Source organism: Artibeus jamaicensis, unplaced genomic scaffold, assembly GCF_021234435.1.
Source record: "Artibeus jamaicensis isolate MK-2021 breed Jamaican fruit bat unplaced genomic scaffold, CSHL_Jam_final scaffold_537, whole genome shotgun sequence".
NCBI lineage: Eukaryota > Metazoa > Chordata > Mammalia > Chiroptera > Phyllostomidae > Artibeus > Artibeus jamaicensis.
In genome coordinates, this window is record NW_026522047.1 from 41,270,820 (window position 1) to 41,294,627 (window position 23,808).

Consider the following 23,808-nt stretch of genomic DNA (forward strand, 5'->3'; position numbering starts at 1 on the left):
ATGGCATATAAGCACAGCATCATATTATTTGGAAACTCTACTGATTTAAATGGAAAAATATTTCCTAGGACTATGGAAAAGGAAGAGGTCTTCTTCAACCCAATGAAGGGATCTGTAGAAACTCCCAGGTAACATCAGACTTAGTGGTGAGAGATTGAAAGAGTTCCCTAAACTCAGAAGCAACACAAGGACTCCTGCCCCCTTCACAGCTCTTTAACATTGCTCTCGAAATCCTAGCCAGTGCAATAAGGTAAGAAAAGGAAATGAGGGGCATACAGATTGGAAAGGAAGAAATAAAACTGTTCCCATTTTGTTGCAAAGGACATCATGGTCTACATAAAAAATTCCAAGGAATCTGAAAAATAAAAACCCCAAAACAAAAAGCTCTTGGAACTAAGAAGTAAATTCATCAAGGTTGCAGAATACAAGTTTAACACACAAAACCAATCACATTTCCAAATGCTAGCAATAGACACTTAGAAACAAAAATTAAATTAAAAACAGTATTGTTTATAATCTGTCCCCAAACTCACCATGTATGGATTGTCAATTTGGTGGCACTTCTTTACAATTAATCTTAGCTAAGTAGGAGACTCAATAAACCCTGGGAGGGGGAATTAATTATCTTCCCCATTTTACAGATGAGGAAACTAAGGCCCAGAGAGTGGTTGTGCTGGCCCAAGGACATAGAGCGAATGAACAGTGAGAGAAGGGCTCCAACTAGGGCCAGCCATAGCCTAGTGCAGTTGCTTTTAATGAATACAGAACAACTGAGGCACAAAAGACAACAGAGCTGGTAATAACAGTAATAAGGTCCCTCCTCCAGTTGGTGAGGTACTTGACTACACTCCGGCCTTTGTTTCAGGCACTTTATTGCATGTATTACCACCTTTTCTCTGGTGAGCAGCCTTCTAGGGAGGTGCTGTGCCCATTTCACAGATGAAGAGAGTGAGGCACAGAGAGAAACGAGGCATTGCACCTGAAGCCCTCAGCCTCATCTGCCTGGTTCCAAAGCCACAAGCACAGAGGCAGTGCTCAAGAAGCATGCCCTCTTCCTGAGTGCCAGCCTGGCACTGCTGCCTGCTCAGTCCATGTAGGCACCAGTTCCGGAAGAGGGTCCTGTGCCCGAGGCCCAGAGCCCAACGGATGACTGCCCAGGCTGGGTGCTTCCCAACAGAGTGGCCACCCGTGCCCAGCCGTGGAGCCATCCAAGCAGGACTGGCCGGCTCTGAGGGGCTGCTGGCTGCCCAACCTTGGAGTGGCCACAGGGCTCAAGGCCGAGCCGGGCAAGCTCCCCTCCGCTGCTGCCCAGTCGGCCACAGCTGGGGCTGCAAAGCCAAGTCAAGAAGCAACTGCTCCCATCCCACTCCTGGATGGGAAACTGAGGCATGGGGCCCTGCTGTATATGGTACACTCGATCTTGGCAGCCAGTAGGTGTGCAATGCACAGTGTGTGCAGAGCCACTAGCACAGCACCAGGCAAACGGCAAGGGCTCGTGACCATTTTAGGAAGTATCATCATTATTATTATCTCCATGACAACACTGAGGGAACTGAGGCCCCCCAGAGGGGAAGTGACCTCCCCACAACCACACCTCCTCTGAAGCTCACAGACACTGGGAACTCAGGCATCTGATCCCAGAAGCCAGATGGCTCACGCACGCGCAGTGTTGGGTGTCTGGCTGCCTGCCCAGACGCAGGAACGAAATACAGTTGACCCTTGGGCAACATGGGTTTGAACAGTGCAGATCCACTTATACGCAGATTTTTTTTTTCAGTAAATACTGAAAAATACTTTTTCTATTCCTTAGGCTTTCTTGAATAACCTTTTTCTCTCCTCCAACTTACTTTATTGTAAGAATACAGTATATAATACATAGAATATACAAAACATGTATTAGACTTTATGTTAGTGGTGAGGCTTTTGGTCAACAATAAGCTATCAGTTAAGGTTTTGGAGGATCTTCACCAGTTCTCCTAACCCCCACATTGTTCAAGGTTTAACTGTGACCCTCATAACAGTGCAAGTGGCTGGGGCGGGGACCTTTTCACCTCTCCAGTCCTGTTTTCCTTGCCTATAAAACGGATACAACAACGGTGCCAGTTTTGTGGCTACCTTAAGGATTCAGGGGAACATAGAAAACAGGAACAGTAAGTGCCACATCGGCGGTCATCTTAGGGATTTAAAAATAACAATGATAATGTGGTGGATGTCTCCCTGCGAACGCCGAACGCCGGAGCACGTCGTATGTGTTGTCTCCTTGCCACCTCCTGGCAACCCCATCAGGCCTGGGCGGTGCTCACACCCATTTGAAAGAAGAGAAAACAACAACTCTCAACAGTTAAGTGACGTGTCTAAGGTCACACAGTGATCACTTCCGGCTCTGGGGTATGGCGGGCCAGTGTGGGGATGCAATTCTCTCTCTCTGGTATTCAATGGTGATTCCCACCACCTTTCTGTTTGACCTGAGGGACAAAATGAGTGGGTCCTGGGCTCCATCCAGCTGAACTTGGCCATGTGCCCCCCTTAGCCTGGTCCTGGGTGGATGTGGGGGCTGCAGAGGGAGCTGGCGTGATCACTCTCCATCCAGGCTCCTGGAGCCAATAAGAGCTGAGCTCAGCGTCTGTCTGCTACACTCGTCTGCCAAGGAGCCTGATTATTTTTAGATAAGATGGATGGGCGGGTGCTGGGGCAGAAGGGAGCCCTCAAGCCAGGCGGGCGGGGGGCATTGCAGCCGCAGAGGAACACCTCTTGGCCCTTTTTCTGGAGGTCCTGAGTGGCACCCCAAGACTGAGGCTGAACCCTCAGGACATCAAGGGCAGAAGCCAAGGGGAGAGGGTCCGAGGATTCATTTCTCTTGCCCTCAGTTTCCCCATCTGTAAGATGGGCATGGCAGCCTCTACCTCCTAGGGCCAAGGCAGGATTGAATGAGTTACCCCATTTCACGGATGAGGAGACTGAGGCTCATAAGAGAGGAGCTCTAACCCTCTACCGAACCAGCCCCTGCACAAAGCTTCTCGCCCTGTGTGTGAGACCACATTCCAGCACGTGGGTGCACATGAGCCCTGGGGACCTGCGCTGATGTCTGCAGGTGCCAGGCCAGACCTCTGTGGCCTTCTGGGGCAGCAGCCAAGGGAGAGGACCAAGCAGAGACCCCAGGGCCTCACGTGTTCAGGGGCTATCCTGCATCACCACCCCTTCCTTCTCTTTGCAGATGCGGAGCAGAGCGGCAGTCCCCGGGCCGGGATGGGCTCCGACCAGGAGGACAGCAAGCCCATCACTCTGGGTGAGTCTGGGGAACTCACTTGAGGGGTGGGGCGCAAGGCCCCTTCCCCATCTTTTATTTGGAAGCTAGAGCCTGAGCACCCCTCATGTGCTCTGGCGGCTGTGTGGGCGCCTCACACACAGGAATGGTGTACTCCTCACAGCTCTGCCCTGGGGGAGCGGCTGTGCGCCACTTTGCCCGTGAGGAAGCTGAGATCAGAGAGGTTAAGGTGCCACCCAGGGAGCGTCAGGGCTCAGAGGTACTCACCTCACCAGAGAGGCCCTGTAGAGGGCCCTACAGTCCCATGGGACATTTAACAATATGTGGGACAAGTCCATTCTATTTTGGGAGGTGGAAAGTGGGGGAATTTGCTTGAAGCAGGGCTGGGAGCAGAGCCCCCAAAGAATGGGAAGGGTTTAGAAGTTGCTTCTGTCCCCCATCCCGATCACTACAGTCTGTCTTGCTCAAAGTGACCAGGGGATGCCTGGGACCACCTGGGGTAGGTCACAACCCTCCTCTGCCCAAAGCCCTCCAGAGCTCCCACCTTCAGGTGGGGCGTGAGCCCAAGTCCTTCCCACAAGGCTCTGCACAACCTGCCCCCCACCCTGTCCTCCCCGCCCTCCTCTTCCTTCTCTCCCTCTTGCTCACTCTGCTCCAGCGACATAGGGCTCCTTGTTCCTTAACATGCCAGGCACTGTCCTGACTTGGGGCCTTTGCATGTGCTGTGACCTCTGCTTGGATGGGTACCTGCTGTCTCTCTCTCCAGATCTCCCAGGTCTCAGCTCAGACGCATCCCTCTCAAAGAGCTCTTCCCTGAGCCCCCTCAGCTCAAGCAGCCTCAGCCACTCTCGATTGATCAGCGCTCTGTGTTTTTTATGTCCTTCAGAGACAGTTAGTGGTTGCGTATGTGTTTGCTTGCCTTCCCCAACGGAACATGACCTCCTTGAGGGCACAGGTTTTTGTCTGTCTTATTAGTGTGTCCTCAGTGCCTGGAATAGAATCTGGTACAGAGCAGGTGCTCCATAAATATTTGTAGAGAGAAAGAAAGGAGGGAGGGAAGCATGAAGTGGGAGAAAAAGAGAAAGTGAAGAGATGGTACATCAGGGACAAGAAAGGAGGAGAGCTGCAGAGGAGGGAAGGAAGGAACGGCCGCCGTGTGAGGGAGTCCCGTTGGATGGGCTGGCACAGCCATGCCCAGGGAGGCTGGCTGGTTCCAGGAGATTCACAGGCCCCCAGGCCACTCCTCACTGGTCACCTCTGACCGGAGTCCTCCTTGGCCTCCTGAGATCCCCAGGAGCCTCCCTCTAAACCAGATGTTCAAGGAAGGAGGGGTCAGCTGTACAGGGTTGGCCTGGTCCCCTGCGGAGCTCCAGTGTCTGGTGGAAGAAATCACTTCCTCCCTGGCCCGCCAGGGAGTCCCCTGGAGATGGAGCTGGGCGAGTGCTGCACAAACAGGAAACACCGGTGGGGGAGGGCAGAGGGGCCTGCTGACACCAGCTGGCCAGTTGGGTCAGCAGGAAGCAGCCATGGCCACTTGCCTTGGATACTGGGGGTCCACTGCCCTGTCCTCCCTGGGATGTTGTGGCCTTGAGCCTCCCAGCATGAACCTGGGAAGCTAGTAAGTGCTCAATAAATGGTGAGCACAAAGCTTGTAACCAGGAAGACTGGTTCCTGGACTCTCCAGGATGTCAGACAGCTGGGGAAGTGAGCATTATAGTGAGCTCCCTGTGGCCAGTGCTGCCCCCTAGGGGCCACAAGAACTGCTCCCAGCACACACTCCTGCCCAAGCCTAGAGATTCCTGCCTGCCCATCCCCTGTCCTCTCTGACCACTCTCCCTTTAGCAGAGCTGGGAGCAGAGCCCATAGAATGGAAAGGAATCAGAAGCTCTTTCCACTCCAGCCCTGTTGGCCTCCAACTTGACAAATATGTTCCAACCCCTGGGCCTTTGCACAGGCTGTTCTGGCCACCAGGAACTTTGTGGCCCCCAGGCCAAACATCACATTTATGATCATCCTAACCAGAGTAGCAACACTCACAGGGCCATTACCCCGTGCCACATGCTGTCCTTGGCACTTAACAAACGTTAACTCATGTATTCCTGCTGTCCACCGGTAGCACCCTGAGGTCTTGGTGAAACGTTACTCTCTCAGTGAGGCTTTCTCTGAGCCCCGTGTGTAAGATAGGCCCCCTTCCCAGTACGCTTCCCCAGCCCTGCCTGACACAGCTCATGTTGGACTTAGAGCGATCGAAGTGTTTTTCTGTATTGTGATAAAATACACGTAAGATAAATTGTTTCACTTTAACCATATTAAAATGGAACGTTCAGTGGCAGTAAGTATATCCACAATGTTGTGTGACCATCACCGCTTTCTAGTTCTAGCACATTCCACCACCCCAAAAGAAACCTCATTCCCCCTTAGTAGTCACTGCCCAGCCCCTGGCAACCACAAACTAACTCTCTATCTCTGTGGAATTGTCTGTTCTGGGCATTTCACATAAATGGAATCACACATGGTGTGGTCTTTTGTGTCTGGCTTCTCCCCCTGAACACCATGTGTTCAAGGTCCATCCACGATATAGCGAGTGTCAGTGCTCCATTCCTTTTCATGGCTGAGTAATAGTCCACTGCCTGGAGAGACCACAGTGGGTTTACGTATTCATCCATCCACGGACACCGGGTTGTTTCCAGTTTGGGCTTTTGTGAGTCATGTTGCTGTGAACACTTATGTACTAACCATCCCAGCCCAGAGAGGAGAGTCCCTCTGGGGACACAGGATTTTAATTGCTATCTGCGAACCCTCCATTCAGCCTGTGGTTGTGAGCCTTTCTGCCAGGCTTTGGTCTAGGCACTGAGGACAAGGCGTGGCCTAGACAGAGACAGCCCTGTGTCTGTGAAGCTCTGTCTGGAGGGAGGACACTAAATGGCAGCATTGCCTAGGGTGATGACTGATTCGAGGAAAGCAAGCCTACCCCTCCTCGATATTTTGGTTCGTATCTCACAGCTGCTCGGACAACAGGGTATAGGTTCCTATTTTCGAGATTAGCATGGAGGGGAAGGGATTTGCCCAAGACCACTACTGAGTGGATGAACCAGGATCTGGCCTCTGCTTGCAGTCTGCTGCATCTTGGGGAGCCCCGAATCCCCAGAGAAAGGGAGGCTGACTGCAAATAATAGGAACATCCACTTTAGAGGTGTAAGGGCAGAGGGACCCCCATCCAGGTGGAGAGGCTTAGCTGGATAGCCCCACCATTGCAGGGCTTCAGGGATGGGGAGGTGACTGCCCAGGCTGGTTTCCACTCCCAGAGTCTGGGCAGCACCAGGGTGTTGACTGAGGGAAACAGACCCACTGATGCCCATTCTTTCCCTGTTGCAGACACAACTGACTTCCAGGAGAGCTTCGTCACCTCCGGTGTGTTCAGTGTCACCGAGCTCATCCAAGTGTCCAGGAGTGAGTGCTCCCACACACCCTAGGCTGAGACCCAGAGAGGGAAGGGGCTTGTTCAGGAGGAGGGGTGTTGGAGAGCAGAAGGAGCTTCAGGATGGAGGCTCCATAAGGGAAAGGTTCTCAGGGAGAGGGGAGGGGCTCAGGGAGGAGGAAGAACCCATCACCCTCCACTTCCCTCCTCGTTCTCTCCAGCTACCCTGTCATCAAGCCAAGGTTTCTAGGAAGGGCAGTATCCAGGCCCTTTCCAGAACTCAGGATCAGGATGACATGCTTCTTCCCAGGAAACAGACTCCAAATGTTGGGTGGAGGGGCTGAAAAACCTTCCCAGAGTCCCTCCTTCCTGGGGTCTCCCCCGCCCTGTCCCAGAGGGGAGCCCCAGGAGGCCCTAACCCCCATTTTGCTTCCTGCCCCCTTGCCTTCCCTATAAACCTATTAGGAACTCACCCCGTTCCCTCAGACAACCCCATTTGAATCCCATCCCAGGGAGTTCTACTTAACCCTGACCATTGTTGTCCTGTCCAGATCAGCCTCTGGATGTGTTGGAAAATTTGGGCTCCAGCTTTGGCTATGCCTCTGCCTCACAGCATGACCTTCGCCTCTTTTGATGGCCTTGGTCTTTTGATTCATTGAATAAAACCAGTTTCAGCCAAATTAGGAACAAGGCCAATTTAAGAAGGGGTTCTCCCCACTGCTCCAGGGCAAATTGCAGCCCTGGACTTTACTCCTTCCTTCATTCTCCCCTGTCTCTCTCTGCAGCACCTGTGGTGACTGGAACAGGACCCAACTTCTCCCTGGGGGAGCTGCAGGGGCACCTGGCATATGACCTGAATCCAGCCAGCACCGGCATGAGAAGAACGCTACCCAGCACTTCCTCCAGTGGGTACGTGCTTGGGTCCTCATCTCTGGGCATTTCATGACCTCTTGCCTACCATCACCTGGCCGCAGGTGATTGATTCCTTTCCCTGAAATGCTTGTTTTCATGGTCCACTTAGGAAACACTTACTCATCCTTCAAAACCAAGCCCCAAGTGCGCATTTCCCCAGCCCTGTCATCCCACTCTGGGCTTGAGTCCTGCAGGCCCAACCCTTGAGACTCCATGGGAATGAAGACACCAGTTTTTGCTGACATGTGCTGTGTGACCATGAACTCATGGTCACATGGTCACACAGCACATGTCAGCAAAAACTGGTGTCATCGTGTTTGCCTCTGTTTCCTCATCTGTAAAAAGGGATCATAATCCTACCAGTTGTTCTGGGGATTACAGTAGGCCAAGTGACTGGCCAGGCCTTAAGTCTTTAGTCAGCATTCTGCTCGCTTGCTGTGTGACCTCAGCTGAGTCTCTCCCCGCCTCTGGCCCTAGGTGTTATCTGCAGGTTGAAACAGGTGTTAAGGGCACTGGATGAGTCTGTGGCTGCATGATGTCTCGCGAGAGCACCCTTCTCGCCCCGCCCTATAAGGATCGGAAATTAGCAAAACCCGCCGCCTCCGCCCACATCTCCGTGGTAACCGGCTTGCATTCTTCTTTCCTCACCCCTCAGGAGCAAACGGCACAAATCGGGCTCGATGGAGGAAGACGTGGACACAAGCCCTGGCGGCGATTACTACACGTCGCCCAGCTCTCCCACGAGTAGCAGCCGAAACTGGACGGAAGACATGGAAGGAGGTGGGGCTGGCGGCGAGAGTGAAACCGGTTTTCCGGTCAGGGTTCTGCGGCAGGGACTACGTATCCCAGCAGGCACTGCGCGCGCGCCAGAGGGCGGGAAGCGGGTCTGGGTCCGTAAGGCCCCACGGTAATTGTAGTTACGCGCTTGCGTTCGGGCTGAAGTTTCGGAGCTTTTGGGTTCCGCCCTGGGCCGGGGGGGGGGGGGGGGGGCGGAGTCTCTTCCTCGCCCGACTTCCTGTTCTTTGCTAGGCAGGGGCAAATCTCAGTGGGGTTATTGATTTATAGAATTGACTTTATAGTGATTCTGATCAACAAGGTGCTTCTTCCTGGAGTGTTCCATGGTCTTCATCTAGAGGGTCCTGAGTTGTAGGATCCCATCTCAGTGGGGTCCTTCGTGAAGTTCCTGTGTTTACGAGATTCCTATCTCCATGGGATCGATCCCCTTTGTGATTCCAGTTCTGTAGGAGCCCCGTCTTTTTTCTCATAGTGACCTTTTCCAGGGGGATTTTGTTCTATTGCTCTTCTGTCTTCACAGGGTCTTCTCCAGACTCTTTCTCATGGGCAGCAGTTCTGAAGTGTCTCTTTTCTGTTGAGTGCTAACTCCTGGGGATTCTTTGCATATCATCTCCCCCAGTCTCCAGCACGGTTCTCATCTGAAAAATCCCTTTTCGCGTTAAGGTTTTTTTCTAGCGGACTGGCATCCGTGACTAAAGAAATGGTGTGCAAAGTGGTCCTCAGGCTTGCGTTACTTTGGAGCAGGCGTCACTGTTATCTCTGGGCTTATCAGCAAGGTCTGTGTTTCGCAATTTTAGACGCATCATTCTATCTAGTCCCTTATCCCTTATTAAGGGCTCACCCCAGGAGATAACCTAGTGGTTATGAACATAGACTCTAGAGTCCACCAGTCCCTATAGCTTCCTAGTGACCCCACCTCTGAACCTTGGTTTTCTCACTTGTGAAAAAGGGACGTTAATATCTGCAGGACTCAGCTTGTAGTAGTGTTGTGGGGATTAAGTAAATCAATACATCTGATGTCCCTGGAACTGGCCTGTCACATAACAAGGACCCAGGAAACCTTAGGATCTGTTTTCTCCTCCCCCTTTCCTCTCTTTCTCCCTATACCTGTAGATCCTGCTTTTTAATAAAGATCTGCCTGCACAAAGTGCACTATCTACAGGGTTCCTGGAAAGGAACATTACAATGAAGAGGGCAGGGTCAGTCATCAGAGAGACCTGGGTTCTACTCCCAGTTTCGCCCTTGACTCACTGTGTGGGCTGTGTAACCTTGGGCAGGTAGCTTACCTGAGCCTCAGTTTTCTCATTCCAAAATGGGAGTGATGAGATAAGTCTTCTTTCAGAAAGTTGGAAGGACGAAGTGGTAGAATGTGCATAGAGCATCTGTATGATGCATGATAACTACCCAGGAAACAGTAGAGTTTATTGTTGCTCATATTTTATAAAATTCCCATCTCTCTGAATTGGTCTCTAACACTTTGGGTTGTTACTTTTGAGGTCTCAAGGGTCCTCTTTCTTCCATGGTGTGTACTCCCAAAGCAGGTACCTATTTTGGAGGACTTGTCTGTATTCATCAAGTTCTAGTTTATGGGTCAGAGGGTCTCTGTGGGTTCCCTGTCTCTGCCAGGTTGGTCTCTATAAAGACCCCGAATTCAGCCCTGACTGGTATGGCTCAGTGGGTTGGGCATCATCCTGAGAACCAAAAAAGTCACGGGCTCTATTCCTGGTTGGGGCACATGCCTGGGTTGTGGGCTGGGCCCCTGGTTGGGGGTGTGTGAGCTGATGTTTCTCTTCCACTCTTTCTCCTTCCATTTCTCTCTAAAAATAAAGAAAATCTTTTTAAAAGTTTCCCTTTGGGGAAAAAAAAAGACCCTGTATTCAGTAAGCCTTAAATTTGATTGTGAGAAACAGAAACTCAAAAGGGCAATGTATTTCTCTTACAAGAAATGTCCAGCCATCAGTAACCGTGGCAAGTGTGATGTAAAGTAACTCCTACCTTTTATTTCACGAAATGAGGTTTTCATTTCCACCTCATGGTCCAAAACAACTGCTTCTGCCTTCCAGCCGGCAGGAAAGAAGAAGGGTCAAGACTGGGCATGTCCTCTCCCTTTAAAAATAATTCTCTGAAGATGCACTTAATCACAACCGCTTATCTCTATGTCCCTGAGTCACGTGACCGTACTTTGCTACAAGGGACCCTGGGAGCTGTAGTCTTATTGTAGTCAATTATGTGCCCTTCTAAAATTTAAGGGTTCTGTTACTGAGGGTAGAGCAGATATTGGAAGACTTCTTCCCTGTCATTTACTGATTGGGAACTCAAAAACACTTCTCAGTAACTCTGTGATTGAAGTGTAAAATATATAGTATTTAGACATGAAAGACAGACTCTGTGATGTAGCCATAGCAGCCCTGAGAGGTAAAATTATAGCCTTAAGTATTGATTAGAGCAAGATCAGAAATAATGAACCTAGCTTTCAATTCAGGAAGCTCAAAAAAGAAAAGCAAAGTTTTAAAAGGAAGGAAATGTTAGAGCGAGTCACTGTGGCTTGGTCTGACCTTCCTGCCCTGAGAGCTGAGTGGCACCAGTGGCGGAACAAGAAGGAACCCTGTACCAGCCTCTGGTGTGGAATGGGGGAATTAGGGAGCTGGAAGAGCACATTACAGGCAGTCTGTTCCCCTCCAGCTTCCATTGGTTGTCTCTGGTGATGGCAAACTCACTCCCTCCTAGGGGAGCCTCACTAAAAACCCTGCTATATGTCTGTCCCTGCCCTTCAGGTGCTCACAGCCTAGTAGAGAAGATGGATACATGTGTCCTCTTTCCCCCCTCCTCCTCCTTTCCCCTCCTTCTCTTTCTCCTCCTGGTTTCCTCCAGCTTCCTGTCTAGACAGCCCCCAATTAGCTGCTCATTAAGGGGATTAAGCTGATTGGAGCACTCTCTCCCTTCTGTTGTGGCTGCCAAGGGCAGTGCTCAGCTAACCAACTCCAGGGGCCTCACTCTGTTGCTTAGAGGTCAGAAGGAGGTCATGCCGTCTCCGCCCAGGCAAGACCCCTGCAGCCACATCTTTCAGACCCCATAAGTCGGCCTCCCTCCAGGCCATTGCCCTGTCTACGCCTGGGCCCGGAGTGCCCTTTCTCCCCCTGGCCACCTCCTCCAGAGGCCTTCCCTGATTACTCAGACAGGTGGGGCAGAAAGAGGGCATCCTGTGCTCAGCTCCCAGGGTGCTTCGTTTTTGCTGCTTCTATGTCCCTTCTGGGGAGTTAGGCCCTTCACATAGTGAAGCAAGCAACACCCCCATCCCGGCTCTCTGGCTCTCTCCCCTGCCCCCTATAGGGTAGAGCATGGCCTGTGGAGTTACAGAGTTGGGTTTGAATCCCAGCTCCACCACTTTTTGACCCTGTGGCCTTGGGCAAGTGACCTCCCGCCAGGCCTTAGTCACCACATCTGTGAAATGGGGGTGACTCCTGGAAGCCTCTCACAGGGTAATTGAGAGGACGATGTGAGAGGAGGCTCAGAAAGGGTCCGCACTTAGGGTGACTTTGCCCCCAGCGGATGCTGGGCAATGTCTGAGGACATCTGTGGTTGTCCCCAGTGTCCACAGTGCCAAGGGAGAGAGGCCTTAATGCATAGTAAATGCCCCTGAATGACAGCTGGTCTCAGCAGATTCAAGCACTCCATCCACTACATACTCTTGTTGACTGCCTTGTGTGTTCTGAGGCCCTGGCGAGCCCGCACTCAGCTGGAGTGGACACCCCCACAGCCTGTGGGTTGCCCCTCAGCCTGCTTCCTTTACATCACACTCGATTAACCCACAGTGGAGCTGGCAGTCCAGTGGGGGTGGCCTTGTTTGTTCTACAAACAGATGCTCGGATGGGAGATGTGCGGGCCTGCCTGCTCTTTCTAGAGTGTGTGCTTTAGTGAGACAGACAGGCACGTGTGTATCTCCAGTGGGGCTTACAGGCTGCTCCGGTAGGGACTGGCAGCCGTGTGTACGGACAGAAAGATGGCCGCTCAGATGAGGGGGCTATTACAGGTTAAAAGGAGGGGCAGGTGCTTAGAAGGAGGATGTGTTAAGTGACAGCAATAGCTCAAATGGGAGCATTGCAGGCCCATTTGCTAAACAAACAGGGAATGCCCCAGCGTGGGGGTGCATGCTCAGGGCCCTCTGGAGCCTGCCCAGGAGCACGAATGGTTATTCTCTTATTCTCGCAGCACCTGCCGGGCTCCCCCTCCCATGTCCTGTCCTGGCTTCCACAGGCCCCATCTCAGGAAGCTCAGGAGGGGCGGGTCCACGCCAAGCTATTTCCATCCAGGACAGGCTGTTCTAGGAAGTCCTCCTAAGTGAGCGTCTGACAGCACTAACCTGGTTCTGCCGCAGCCCTGCGCCAGCAGAAAGCACACCACCCCTCCTACACACACACACGCACAGTCTACAGAGCCAGCCTCCCCTCCTGTCCTCAGCTCTCTGTCCCACTAGCTGCTCCTGTTCCCTGGGAAGGACCAGGCTCTGGCTCCCAAGGCTTTGCTGGCCCACATGCCAGGATTTCCTCATTCAGACAGCACAGTGCGTCCTCAGGGCCATTGAGGGCAGGAGGGATTTGTAACAGCAAAAGCAGGTGACAGCCTGAGTCATCCGGGGGCCTGGTTCCCAGATCTGGTTCACCCCAAGCTATGCTGTTGGAGAAGACAGGACTCTCCCTGCGTGGAAATGCCACAGGGAAAGGGTGAGACAGCGTGCTGGGCAGGACAGGGCCAGGGAACAAGTACAGATGCCCACACCCCGAGCCCTGGGCAGCAGACCCCAGAAACAGTGACAGCACGCCTCAGAGGAAGACGGGGCTCCTACTGGGGTGACCGCCCATGGGGAGCCCTGGGCGATGGCTAGGGACATACATGGCTGGCACATGGGGGTGGGGAGGACTCCTGGCATCGAGTGGGTGGCAGCCAGGGATGCCGCTCAGCACCCCACAGTGCCTGGGACGGCTCTGGTGTCAGCAGTGCTGAGGGGCAGTTCCCGGAGCAGGGGCCCTTGTGCTGGGTGGCAGGAAAGTCAGACTGCATCATGCTCTCAGTGGGGACATTTTACTCTAAAATACATTTTAAAAATAATTTCTAAATATATCCATCTCCTGGCCCCACTTCTTTGAGATGCCAGTGCCAGGGGTGGGGCCAGGCCCAGGATGCTGCATTTTTTGAGGGGCACACTACCACCCTTAGCTCTCACATTCAGAGGATGGTAGAGGGGGGAGTGCAGGAAGGAAAGAAAGCGAGGGGCACTCACATTTCTTCTAACATCTAAGACCACACGGGCTAACGTGAGCCCAGCCCTGGTGTGGTCTGTCCTATGTATCATGATGACAGCAGCTCCTTCCTGAGCCAGTATTTGCTCTGTGCCAGGGTCTCCATGGATTCTCCATGTGCCTGTTTTACACCATTCATTCATTCATTCATTCATTCATTCATTCATCAAGAAGGTGCAAGGGGCTGGATTGTCATGGTTCCTGAGGGCCAGAGCAGGGGAGGTAGTGAGGCCTCCATCTTCAGGGGAATGACAATAAGCAAGTCATTCCAGCAAGTGGGTATGTGCCAGGCGTGGGTCTAATGGTTTCATACATTGTATTTCATACATTGTATTTCATGTGAACCCCGCAATGACTCTGCAAGGAAGGGCCTTTCCTGTCCCCTGTGAGGATTAGGGAGTGCAAGCACAGTAGCTCTGGTGCTTATCTGTGTCCTCTCAGCTCACCAGGGACCCCCCCCCCCATTTGCTCACCCTGCTGCCTTCTCTGGGGCTCTGACGTCCCCTGGGAGGACTTATCTCTGGAAAGAGAGAAGGTAGGGGGCCAGGTTGGGATATCAGGGACCCACATTGGCATTAAAGCTATGGACCCTTGGGTGGCTCCCTTCTCTGCTCTGAGCCTTGCTTTGCTCCATCTATAAAATGGCTCCCCCAGCCCCTTACCCACAGACTGCTAGGAGAGAAGCAGGGGGTCCGGTAGAGAGGCTGGGGTCTTGGGAGTGGCCTGCAGCCCTGTGACCCTCTGACCCCCCTCAACACAGGCATCTCATCCCCGGTGAAGAAAACAGAGATGGACAAATCACCTTTCAACAGCCCGTCTCCCCAGGACTCACCGCGTCTCTCCAGCTTCACCCAGCACCACCGGCCCGTCATAGCAGTGCACAGCGGTGAGCTCCTGGGCCCCAGGTGGGGCGGGGGCGAGGCACTCTCTTCAGTCCCCTGGAGGCCTGGGGAGCCCAACCAGGACCAGCCGTCTGAGCAGGAGTCCTTTTGTTACAGCCTCCCTGCCCAGCAAGGCAGCCTGGAGGCGCCATTCGGGGAGCGCCCAGGCTTGACTCTGTCTCCTTGGGCCTCAGTTTCCCCTTTTGCAAGAGAAGGAGGCACCAGCCTGTGGCTGCCCCTCAACCTGCTTCCCTTATGCTGCACTCCGCCCACAGACAGGTGATGGTGTTGGGTGGTCACAGGAGGAGGTAGATGCTCCTGGCGCGTGGCCAGGCACAGGCCACGCAGGGGATACAGGTGCACTCCTGGCCACACAGACAGGAACTGTCACTCTGATGACAGAGGGAAACAGACTCTGGCAGTCCTGGGGGGTAAGCCGAGCCAGGTGCTCGGCACTGGGCCCTCCCTAACGTCACCTGTCAGCCGGGGCTCCCCCTCCCAGAGCTGTCGTTAGGGCTGAGTTAAACTGCGGTGAACTCTCAAATGTTGCCTGTCACCCTGCTGTTAGGATAACAGTTTAGCCCCGTACCAGGGCAGACACACGCACTGGGAGGCGGAAGAAGTCCTGGAGCAGCGGTTTGGACCATTGTCCGGCAAACCGCGGCCGTCAGAGCCTGTTCTTATACAGAAATTTTATGGAGCCACGGCTGCACTCATCCTGTGGTGGCTCTCAGGCCACAAGGGCCATGTTGAGTGGCTGCAGCAGGGACAAGATGGTAAAAAGCCGAAAATATTTACTGTCTAGCCGCGGACTGGGGACAAAAGGAGAGTGACAGAGAAGGGGCACAGGGCTTCTTTTTGGGTAGTAGGAATGTTCTGGAATTAGAGTGAACATACGAAAAGTTGCCAACTTGTTTAGAAAAAGGAAAAACAAACACCACCATGAAATGTTACTCAGTTATGGAAAGGAGCGAGGCTCTGGTACCCGCTACATCGCAGATGAACCTGGACCACGCGATGCCCGGTGAGAGGAGCCAGACACAAAGGCCACAGGGTGTGTGTGCGAGTCCGTTTGTGCGAAACGTCCAGAACAGGCACAGGCACAGCCACAGAGACAGAAAGTGGCCGCCAGGGGCCGGGGAGGGTGACGTTTTGGATAACTGCTGATGGAATAGGGACTTCTTTGGGGGGTGATGAGCATTTCCTACAGGAGGGCGTGGTGACGGCCGGGCAGCTCTGGGAATGTGCCGGATTTGCATGGGCTGAAAAGGTGAACTGGGCAGGACTGGGCAGCAACAGGTCAGCAGTTGTTTGCATGAAAAAAGGCACGCAGGTTATTACCATTACACGGTAGCCTGACTAACTCAAAAGAATGTCACCGCGGTCCTAGCTGGTGTGGCTCAGTTGGTTGGAGCATCGTCCCATAAACCGGAAAGTCACGGGTTCAATTCCCAGTTGAGGCAAATGCCTTAAGTTGCAGGTTTGTCCCCAGTCCAGGTGCTTATGACAGGCAATCTGTCGATGTTCCTCTCTCACATCAGTGTTTCTCTCCCTCGCTCCACCGCCCCCCTTAAACTCAGTCCTCGGGTGAGGATTAAAAAGAATGTCACAGTGGCATAGTGCACTTAGGTAACATCTTGTAAATTCTCCAATTGCCAGCCGTCATTATTTACACATTCTTGTAGTCTTGGAAAATCAGTAAACAAACCCGAATTTCAGTGACCTGCTTGGGTTAGCACCCCTGCCTCCTGAGGTAGTGGGGCTAACTCTTGCCCACCCCTGTATAATATGCAAATTATATCTCAGTTGAAAAAAATGGACCACTCAGCCCTTTACAAAAAGAGCTAGCTAAGCCCAGGGCTGGGTGTGGGTCCCCAGGGCCAGACGGCCTGGGCTCCAACCCGGTCTCGTCTGCCTGCCGTGTGGCCTGGGGCAGAGGACATAACATCTGAGAGCCACGGTGTCATTCTCTGTTTCAAATGAACACACAGAAAACAAGGATGACACTGGAACTCCAAGGGTTTTCCATGAAAGTCAGCAAGTTTGGTCTGGGACTGACCCCGAGGCCTGGCCTTCAAGGCTGCTGCTGGGTCCCACTGCTCCCATTATCATCAAATACACGCGGTGCAGGTGCGGCGTGCCAACGCAGCCAGAGAGCAGAGCGGGTGAGCCGGGGCCCCCAGTAACCGCCCCTCTCTGTCTCCACAGGGATCGCCCGGAGCCCTCACCCGTCCTCAGCCCTGCACTTCCCCACCACCTCCATCCTGCCCCAGACGGCCTCCACCTACTTTCCTCACACAGCCATCCGCTACCCGCCTCACCTCAACCCCCAGGACCCGCTCAAAGATCTCGTCTCACTGGCCTGTGACCCGGCCAGCCAACAGCCTGGACCGGTGAGTGTGGAGGGTGCAGACCGGCCCGCCGGCGCTGGGCTCCAGGCCACCTCCCTGGGGCCCTGGGCTGTCTCAGGCAGCCTTCTGGTGTGCATCTCCATGTCCAGTGGTTTTCCGACGGTTGGAGGTCCACAGTTCTCTTCTGAAGCTCTCGGAGCTGGGCCGGTTCAGAATTCGGGCTTTCCAGGTGTTAGAGTTGACAGCATGCATTTTATGAACTGCTTCAAACATGGTCCTGTGGCTGCAGCTCAGGGCTGCTTCTGCCAGACTTCCACAGAAAGCTTTTGGTGTTGAGCTTTTTGGATTTTGGAACTGCTGGCAGGTGGTGGGTGGCTAGGTCCTGGTAGTGAATGAGGAAAAGTGTAGGGACCACCCATGAGGTCAACCTGTGTTGTTGAGGATGAGGCGGCATCTCGTGGAAGGACAGCGAGTGGGTACAAAGTGGCGGAAGGAGGAGACAAAGGGAGCGCAGTCCCAGGAGGCTGGAGGCCTGCGGCCACACCCACCAAACCCATCCAGGCCTTCCAGCCCCGTCCCCCGGCAGGACCTCGGACAGCAGCCTGAGGCAGAGGGGGTGCCACCACCTTAACCGCCTGTCTCTCTGTTCCCCCCAGTTAAATGGAAGTGGTCAGCTCAAAATGTCCAGTCACTGCCTTTCCGCTCAGATGCTGGCACCCCCGCCCCCTGGGCTGCCGAGACTGGCGCTTCCCCCTGCCACCAAACCCACCCACGAGGGAGGAAGCACGTCACCAACCTCACCCTGTAAGCACTCGGGAAGTGGTGCCTGTGGCAGGGCGGGCGTCCCCAAGGGGCCCCCTCCACTCCCCTCCCCGACTGCTGGGGTTGGGGGCTCAGGCCCAGCCTGGCGGGTACTGGCAGGTTCTGTGGGTTCCCAGATACAAGCCTTAGGAGATGGCAGGGGCAAGTCCATGGCCTGCTCCACGTGGCCTGGGGTTCCTATGTGCCCACTCTGGACCCCTGAGCCTTCCTCTGTGCAATAAGCCACTGACAACAGACGAAGACCTGCAAATGGTGGCCAGAGGGCCAGGCCTGGCCCCCAGCTGCCCTTCTTGGAAATTGAGGACCTGTTATTGTGTTCAAATCAGGACATTTTACATAAAAATTCCAGAGTACCAAGTTCCTGAGAAAAAAGAACCACAATAGGCCCTGTTCTTGCCAGTGATCTGAATGAGCCATAGGCATGGATGGGACAGTCCCCACCTTCTTGCCCGACCCCTGAGAAGGCCCTGGGTGAGCTACTTTGCCTTGTAGAACTTGCTGTTCTTGATGTGGCCCCAGGTGGTAGCCTGGCAGAAGCCCCTGGATTGGTCTCCTCACCTTCTAGAATTTTCTGCCCTCTGGGTGTATCTCCAGATTACAGCTCACTGGCCTCCCCTCACACATTCACTTGTCCCATCTGGAGCTGCGCCAGGCGGGGAAGCCACACCCAGATTCACCGTCTTGGGTCTGCCCATCAGCAGGGGCTCTGCCCAGATCCCAGAGCAGGCCTGGGTGGGCCGAGTACACTTCACCAGGCTGCCTCGCTCAGAGCCACTGACCCCTCCATCCTCCCAGCACCCCCAGAGCATCTGTCCTGCCTCCTCCTGGGCTGAGCAACCCCCATTGCGCAGGCAGTCTCAGAGCCCCCAGGCTTCTCCCCGGGGTCTCATTCTGCCCCTCATCCCCCTTTTGAGTGTCTCTCTTCCTCACTCCCCAAATAAGACTCCTGACCTCACCCAAGCAAGAGCGGCCAGCAGTTCCATCTGGGCCCCCTTGGCCCCCTTCCTTCCATGAAGTGCCCCCTGCCCCCAGCAACCGCTGCCTGCCAAGACCCAGGGCAGCTTCAGGTACAGACAGGCTTTGTCTGAACACCAGATGCAGTGCGGGACCTTGGGTTCAAATCCTGCCTCTGCAGCTCACTCCCTGTGTGACCTTGGGCAAATGTCCTCCCCTCTCTGAGCCTCAGTTTTCTCAGCCGCAAAATGAGTCAGTCACAATACTGGACTTGTCGGGCGATGGGGAGCAAGTCAGTGAGATAGACCAGGGAGAACGTCTAGCGTGACATCAAGGGCAGGGTAGAGTCAGCATGTGGTGACGGTGGTCACCGGCTGCGTACTTCCTCATCCGTGAAATGGGGAAAATAATGTTGGTTTCATTGAGGCCACGGGGGGTTCAATGGGATTATGCCCAGTATCTGGCATACAATAGACACTTAATAGTGGCAGAATAAACATGGATTTTCTCTTCTTCCTGACACTGGGTTCTTAACTACAAGTGTAGCCTGCTTCCCCCCAGAGCCTCCCAACCTCACTGCCTCCCACTTGCTTTCACCCTGGCCAAGACCATGCAGGGGCCCAGCACCCTAACCCCAGCCTGACTGAGGCCCCCGACCCACAGTGGTGCCCAGCCGTGAATTATTCACTCGCCCACAAAATGTGATGGATGAAATTAAAGTACAAATATCTATATGCATGTGGATGCAAATACCCAGACTTCCCCATGCCTCTCCAGGAGGAAAATTAATAAATACAGTAGCCTCAATAATGGATGGTGCCCGTGTGGGATGGGCCAGGCAGCGGAGCGCCCTGAATAATTCACAGGCGGTTTCTGAATTATGAATCTTTCATCCTGTGCCTTCGTTCCCAGCAGACACCCCTCCCCAGCGACCCCAGGGGCCTGCAACTGTGGGCTTTTCTGGGTGCCCAGATTGGCCGAGGGAGGGCACTGGGTGCTCCGTGACCCTGGGCAGCGGCCACCCTCTCTGGGTGCTCCCGTGCGGCCCCCTTCGCTAACGGGCTCTCGGTCTCTCTCCTCCCCGCAGCCTACTCTACGCCCGGCACGTCCCCTGCAAACCGTTCCTTTGTGGGATTAGGACCAAGGGATCCAGCGGGCATTTATCAGGCACAGGTAGGGGCCAAGAGGCCGGCTGGTGGCGGGGAGGGAGGGCCAGGGCAGAAGGGCCAGCCTGGGTGTGCAGGGAGAGGCCAGCCTGCTGGATCCCATGCCACCCCTCCCTCACTGTACCTGTGGCATAGTGGCCACTAGGCATGGCAGGGGGACCAGCTTCCCATACCCTTCCAGGGCTTCTAGTATGGCTGGAGCCCCAAATGCTCCCTGCAGCTCCCTGCCGGGAGACCCTCCTGGGCCGCCGCCATCCCAGGCCCATCGGTGTAGATGAGGAGACTGAGGCCACAGAGGTGAAGGATTGAGGGATTTGCCCAGGATCACACAGCACGTCAGCCTGAGCTGGCAACCCCCCCCCACTGCCGTCTTCACCCCTTCCATGTCATAGGCCAGAGGGACCAGGGGGGTGGAGGCAGGGGGTGGCAAGGACTCCAGAAAGCCAGGGACAGGTGGGAAACTGAGGCAGCCTGTGACAGGTGGTGGGGCCTCCCAGTGAAGCCTGCACACCTCTACCTCAGGCTACTGCCTGCAAGGTGGGGAGGGTGGCCGTGGAGGCAGAGCTGGCAGTACTGCAGCTGCAAGTGCCCGGGGTTGGGGTGGGGGAGGCTGAGCACGAGACCAGGAGGCTCAGAGAGAAGGAGCAAGTTGCCTGAGGTTGCACAGCAGTGCAGGGCTGGGTGGGTCCCGGTGGCTTCAAAACTGGGGCTGGCTCCCTGATTCTGGAGGAGTGGGGAGTGGCCTCAGCCCCCCTCCCATGTATTCTGACTCCAGCCCTCGGGTCAGGGTTCAAGTCTGTGCTGTGTGCAGGCCAGGAGTGTGTTGGCAGAGTGTCCAAGAAAGGTGGCTGGACCTCGGAACCTCCGATTACTGGCGCCTGTTAGGGAGAGTGTCGCAGAATGTGAAGTGGCCCAAGGACAGCACCAGCTCCCACAGGCACTCTGAGAAACCCACCCAGGGCTCCCCAGCTGCTTCAAACCGCCAGGCCACAGAGAGTGGAGGTTTGGGGAGTCCTGCCAGTTTCAGACCCTCCAGTCTCTGTCAGGGGGGGTTCTATTGCAACTAAGTCCACGAGCACAGGTGGGGGCAAGGTAGCCACGTCTTCCGTTCTCCACTGAGATCAGAGCCATGCTAACCAGGCCCAGGGAGCCACCCAGCGCAGCCTCGCCTCCTGGGGACCCTCCAAGGCTGGCTTGGTTATAGCTCAAAGGGCACAGGGGGCGCTGTCCCCCCCTCCTCCTCACACCCAGCCCTGCTTCACCCTCCCTGTCTCTCCTTCTGGGGAGCCTTTGAAGGGCCTGAGATGTTAGGGGACCAGTTTCATCCAGAAAGAGCACCAGAAGGCCAAGGCCGTCCCCCACACACCTGCAGGTTCACTGTTCTGTCCTGCAGAGCCCCGGCAGGGATCCGGACAGAGGGCTCACTTGATCAGGGTCACTCAGCAAGCCAGGGTGATCCCAGCACTCCCTGCTTTGAGTTTTGGGCCCCCCATGGCCACCCTCTCTTAAGTTGCAGCAGTGCCAATACCCCTCCTCCAGAGCTCCTGCAGCCAGGCCTCTCCTCCCCTGCCCCGCCCCACGCCCCTCCCCACAGGAGGCTGGGAACGTCTGATTGCTTCAGAACCGAAGTTAACAAAAACAGCAGAGAAGGGGCCCTGCCTGCCTCACCCTTCCCCAGCCACCCCCCTCCTCACTTTCTGCCCAAGGGGCCCACCCCAGGTGACAGCCTAAAACGGGAGGGAAACCGAGACAAGCGCCTTTGCTTCTACAGGCTTCTCATTGCACCCTCTTGGTCAGGGGGATGACGGGGGTGGGACAGGGCTGGTGAAGCTCCAAGGAGAGGCCTTCGGGTTGCTGCCTCAGTCGTGGGGGGGGGGGGCATATTTGGATCCCAGTAGCAAAGGCCAGCCAGGCAGAGAAGGACGAGGGCGTCTTGGCCAGGCACTGACAAAGGCTGGAAGCAATGGAGAAATAGCTGGAATGTGGAAAACCCTAAACATGGGCTTTGGCTGGGGGCTGTGGGGAGCTATGGAAGGGTTTAGAGTGAGGGAGGGGCACAGCCAGTCTGGGAATTGGAGTTTTCTGGGACTGATGTTGGTAGGGGGGAAGCAGGGAAGTGAGATGGCAAATTGACTAGAGGCTCCTTAGGGACCCTGGGTTATGGGGAAGTCACGGCCCCCAGTCTGAGCGAACAGGGAGTACAGTTCTGGTGGGAGGACCCCACTGGCACTGCATGGGCTGGACCCTGGGTCACTGGACTTAGGGCACCCTGGGTGAGGTCAGGCCTCCCTTCCCCCACGGAAAGGAGGGAAGGGAGGAGGGAGAAGCCTTGAGCGAGCCGCTGCTCCCCCATCTCGGAGCCCCTGTGCAGCGGCCGTAGAGCTTAGAGGCCTCTGATTTCTGGCCCTGTCAGCATTTCTGCCTCTGCCTCCATTATTCCTGGCAGGTTGGCTTTCCTCTGCCCCCGCCCCCACCCCCCAGCCTGCAGAGGCTTCTCTCCCTCCCTGTGCACCCTCCTACCTTCCACCCCATAGTGTCCCCTCCCCGATCAATATTTCCTTCCCCATCAGTGCCCCTACCCCTTGATCAATATCCCCTCCTCTGATCAATATTCCCTCCCCTAGCCTCCATCAGTGCCCTCTTCCCCTGATCAATATTCTCTCCTCTATCAGTGCCCCCTCCTGAACAATGTCCATCGATCTCCACCTGGTCAATTAATTACTCGCCTTCTCCATACCCCCACACTCCCTCCCTGTGTTTCACCATCAATCCCCCCAATCCTGTGCCAGCCATGCTTTGGCTCCCAGCGGGGGTTCCAGGGACTCTGACACCTCACCCCCTCTCCTGAGTGACGGGCTGCCCCTGGCCGAGCATTTTGCGCCACACCCTTTCCGCTCTGCAGCCCATCGCACTCCTTCAGCATATGAGTAAACCGAGGGCCAGAGGGGTTAAGCGACCACATGCCCAAAACCATACCGGTGGCTCAGCCAGTGCGGGGGGGGATGGCAGAGCCCAGACCTCACCCCTGGCACTGTACTGCCTCGGTCTCCCTCTCAGCTGAGGGGAAGGATGTTGAGTTGGGGGTGCCACCCTCATTACGGGGCCAGAGCAGGGCAGCCAGCATGGGAAGGGAGGCAGGAGGGAGGAAGGGCCAAAGGGAGCCGGCCACCACCGAAGAGGGCCACGCCTAGAGTCTGTCTGGTTGCCAAGGGAAACCAGACATGAGGTAATGGCCAAGATGAACTTGAACTTGGTTGGAGGTTGGGGGCTGGGAGCCACAGCACCAGTTTGATGGGGTGGCCCAGCCACTGCAGAGCGGTCTGGTTGAAGGCGATGCTGTTGATTTACAGCAGGGGTGGGGGCCAGTGCTGCCCTGACCTCAGGGACGGGCCATTGTCCCCAGGCCCACCCCATGCAGGGAGGTTGCATTTCCAGGGGAAGGGTCTGTGTAGCAGCGCAGCCAGGCCGCCCCTCCAGAAGCCTCTATCTCCCAGTTTGCAAGGTGGGGGTCCTGATTGGCTGCAGGGCCGCTAAGGGGTCGCCCCCAGGCAGAGGGAAGGCAGAGGACTGGGGCTTCCAGGCCTGAGTGTACATTCCGGCTTTCCATTTCCCTCGCTGGTGGTCTTGGAGAAATTACTTGACTTCTGTAACCCCCAGTTTTCTCCACTGCGAAACGGGGTGGTCCCCCCTTCACAGGAGTCGGGGGGAATCGTTAAATGGAAGAATGTGTAAGAAAAAAAGGAAGCACCCCCCGGTCACAGTGCCACAGTGTTGCATCAGGTTGATGCAGAGCGAAACGGCACATCCCCCATTTCTCACGCGGGGCACTGAGGTTCAGGGCGCTTGTTGCCCAATTCAGTGGAAGGAAAAAAAAAACCCTATGTGTTGCTCAGGTTGATTCGGATGCCAGATAAACAAGGGTTAAAAGCGAGTCTATTCCGGAAGTT

General features: G+C 55.0%; 1 protein-coding gene across 4 annotated transcripts in view; it reads left to right on the forward strand.

The window, feature by feature from the left end:
* The window catches only part of NFIC (nuclear factor I C), a 68,212-nt gene that overhangs the window by 37,980 nt on the left and 6,424 nt on the right, over positions 1–23,808 (forward strand). For 2 of the 4 annotated variants that reach the window (XM_037165284.2, XM_037165282.2), the window contains exons 3-10: positions 3,215–3,286; positions 6,641–6,715; positions 7,469–7,592; positions 8,251–8,375; positions 14,448–14,573; positions 16,777–16,961; positions 17,576–17,723; positions 19,783–19,868. In XM_037165284.2, the coding sequence (XP_037021179.1) occupies positions 3,215–3,286; positions 6,641–6,715; positions 7,469–7,592; positions 8,251–8,375; positions 14,448–14,573; positions 16,777–16,961; positions 17,576–17,723; positions 19,783–19,868 (941 nt within the window). The remainder of the gene's footprint in view (positions 1–3,214; positions 3,287–6,640; positions 6,716–7,468; positions 7,593–8,250; positions 8,376–14,447; positions 14,574–16,776; positions 16,962–17,575; positions 17,724–19,782; positions 19,869–23,808) is intronic. The other 2 variants (XM_037165285.2, XM_037165286.2) reach the window with 2 other exon arrangements.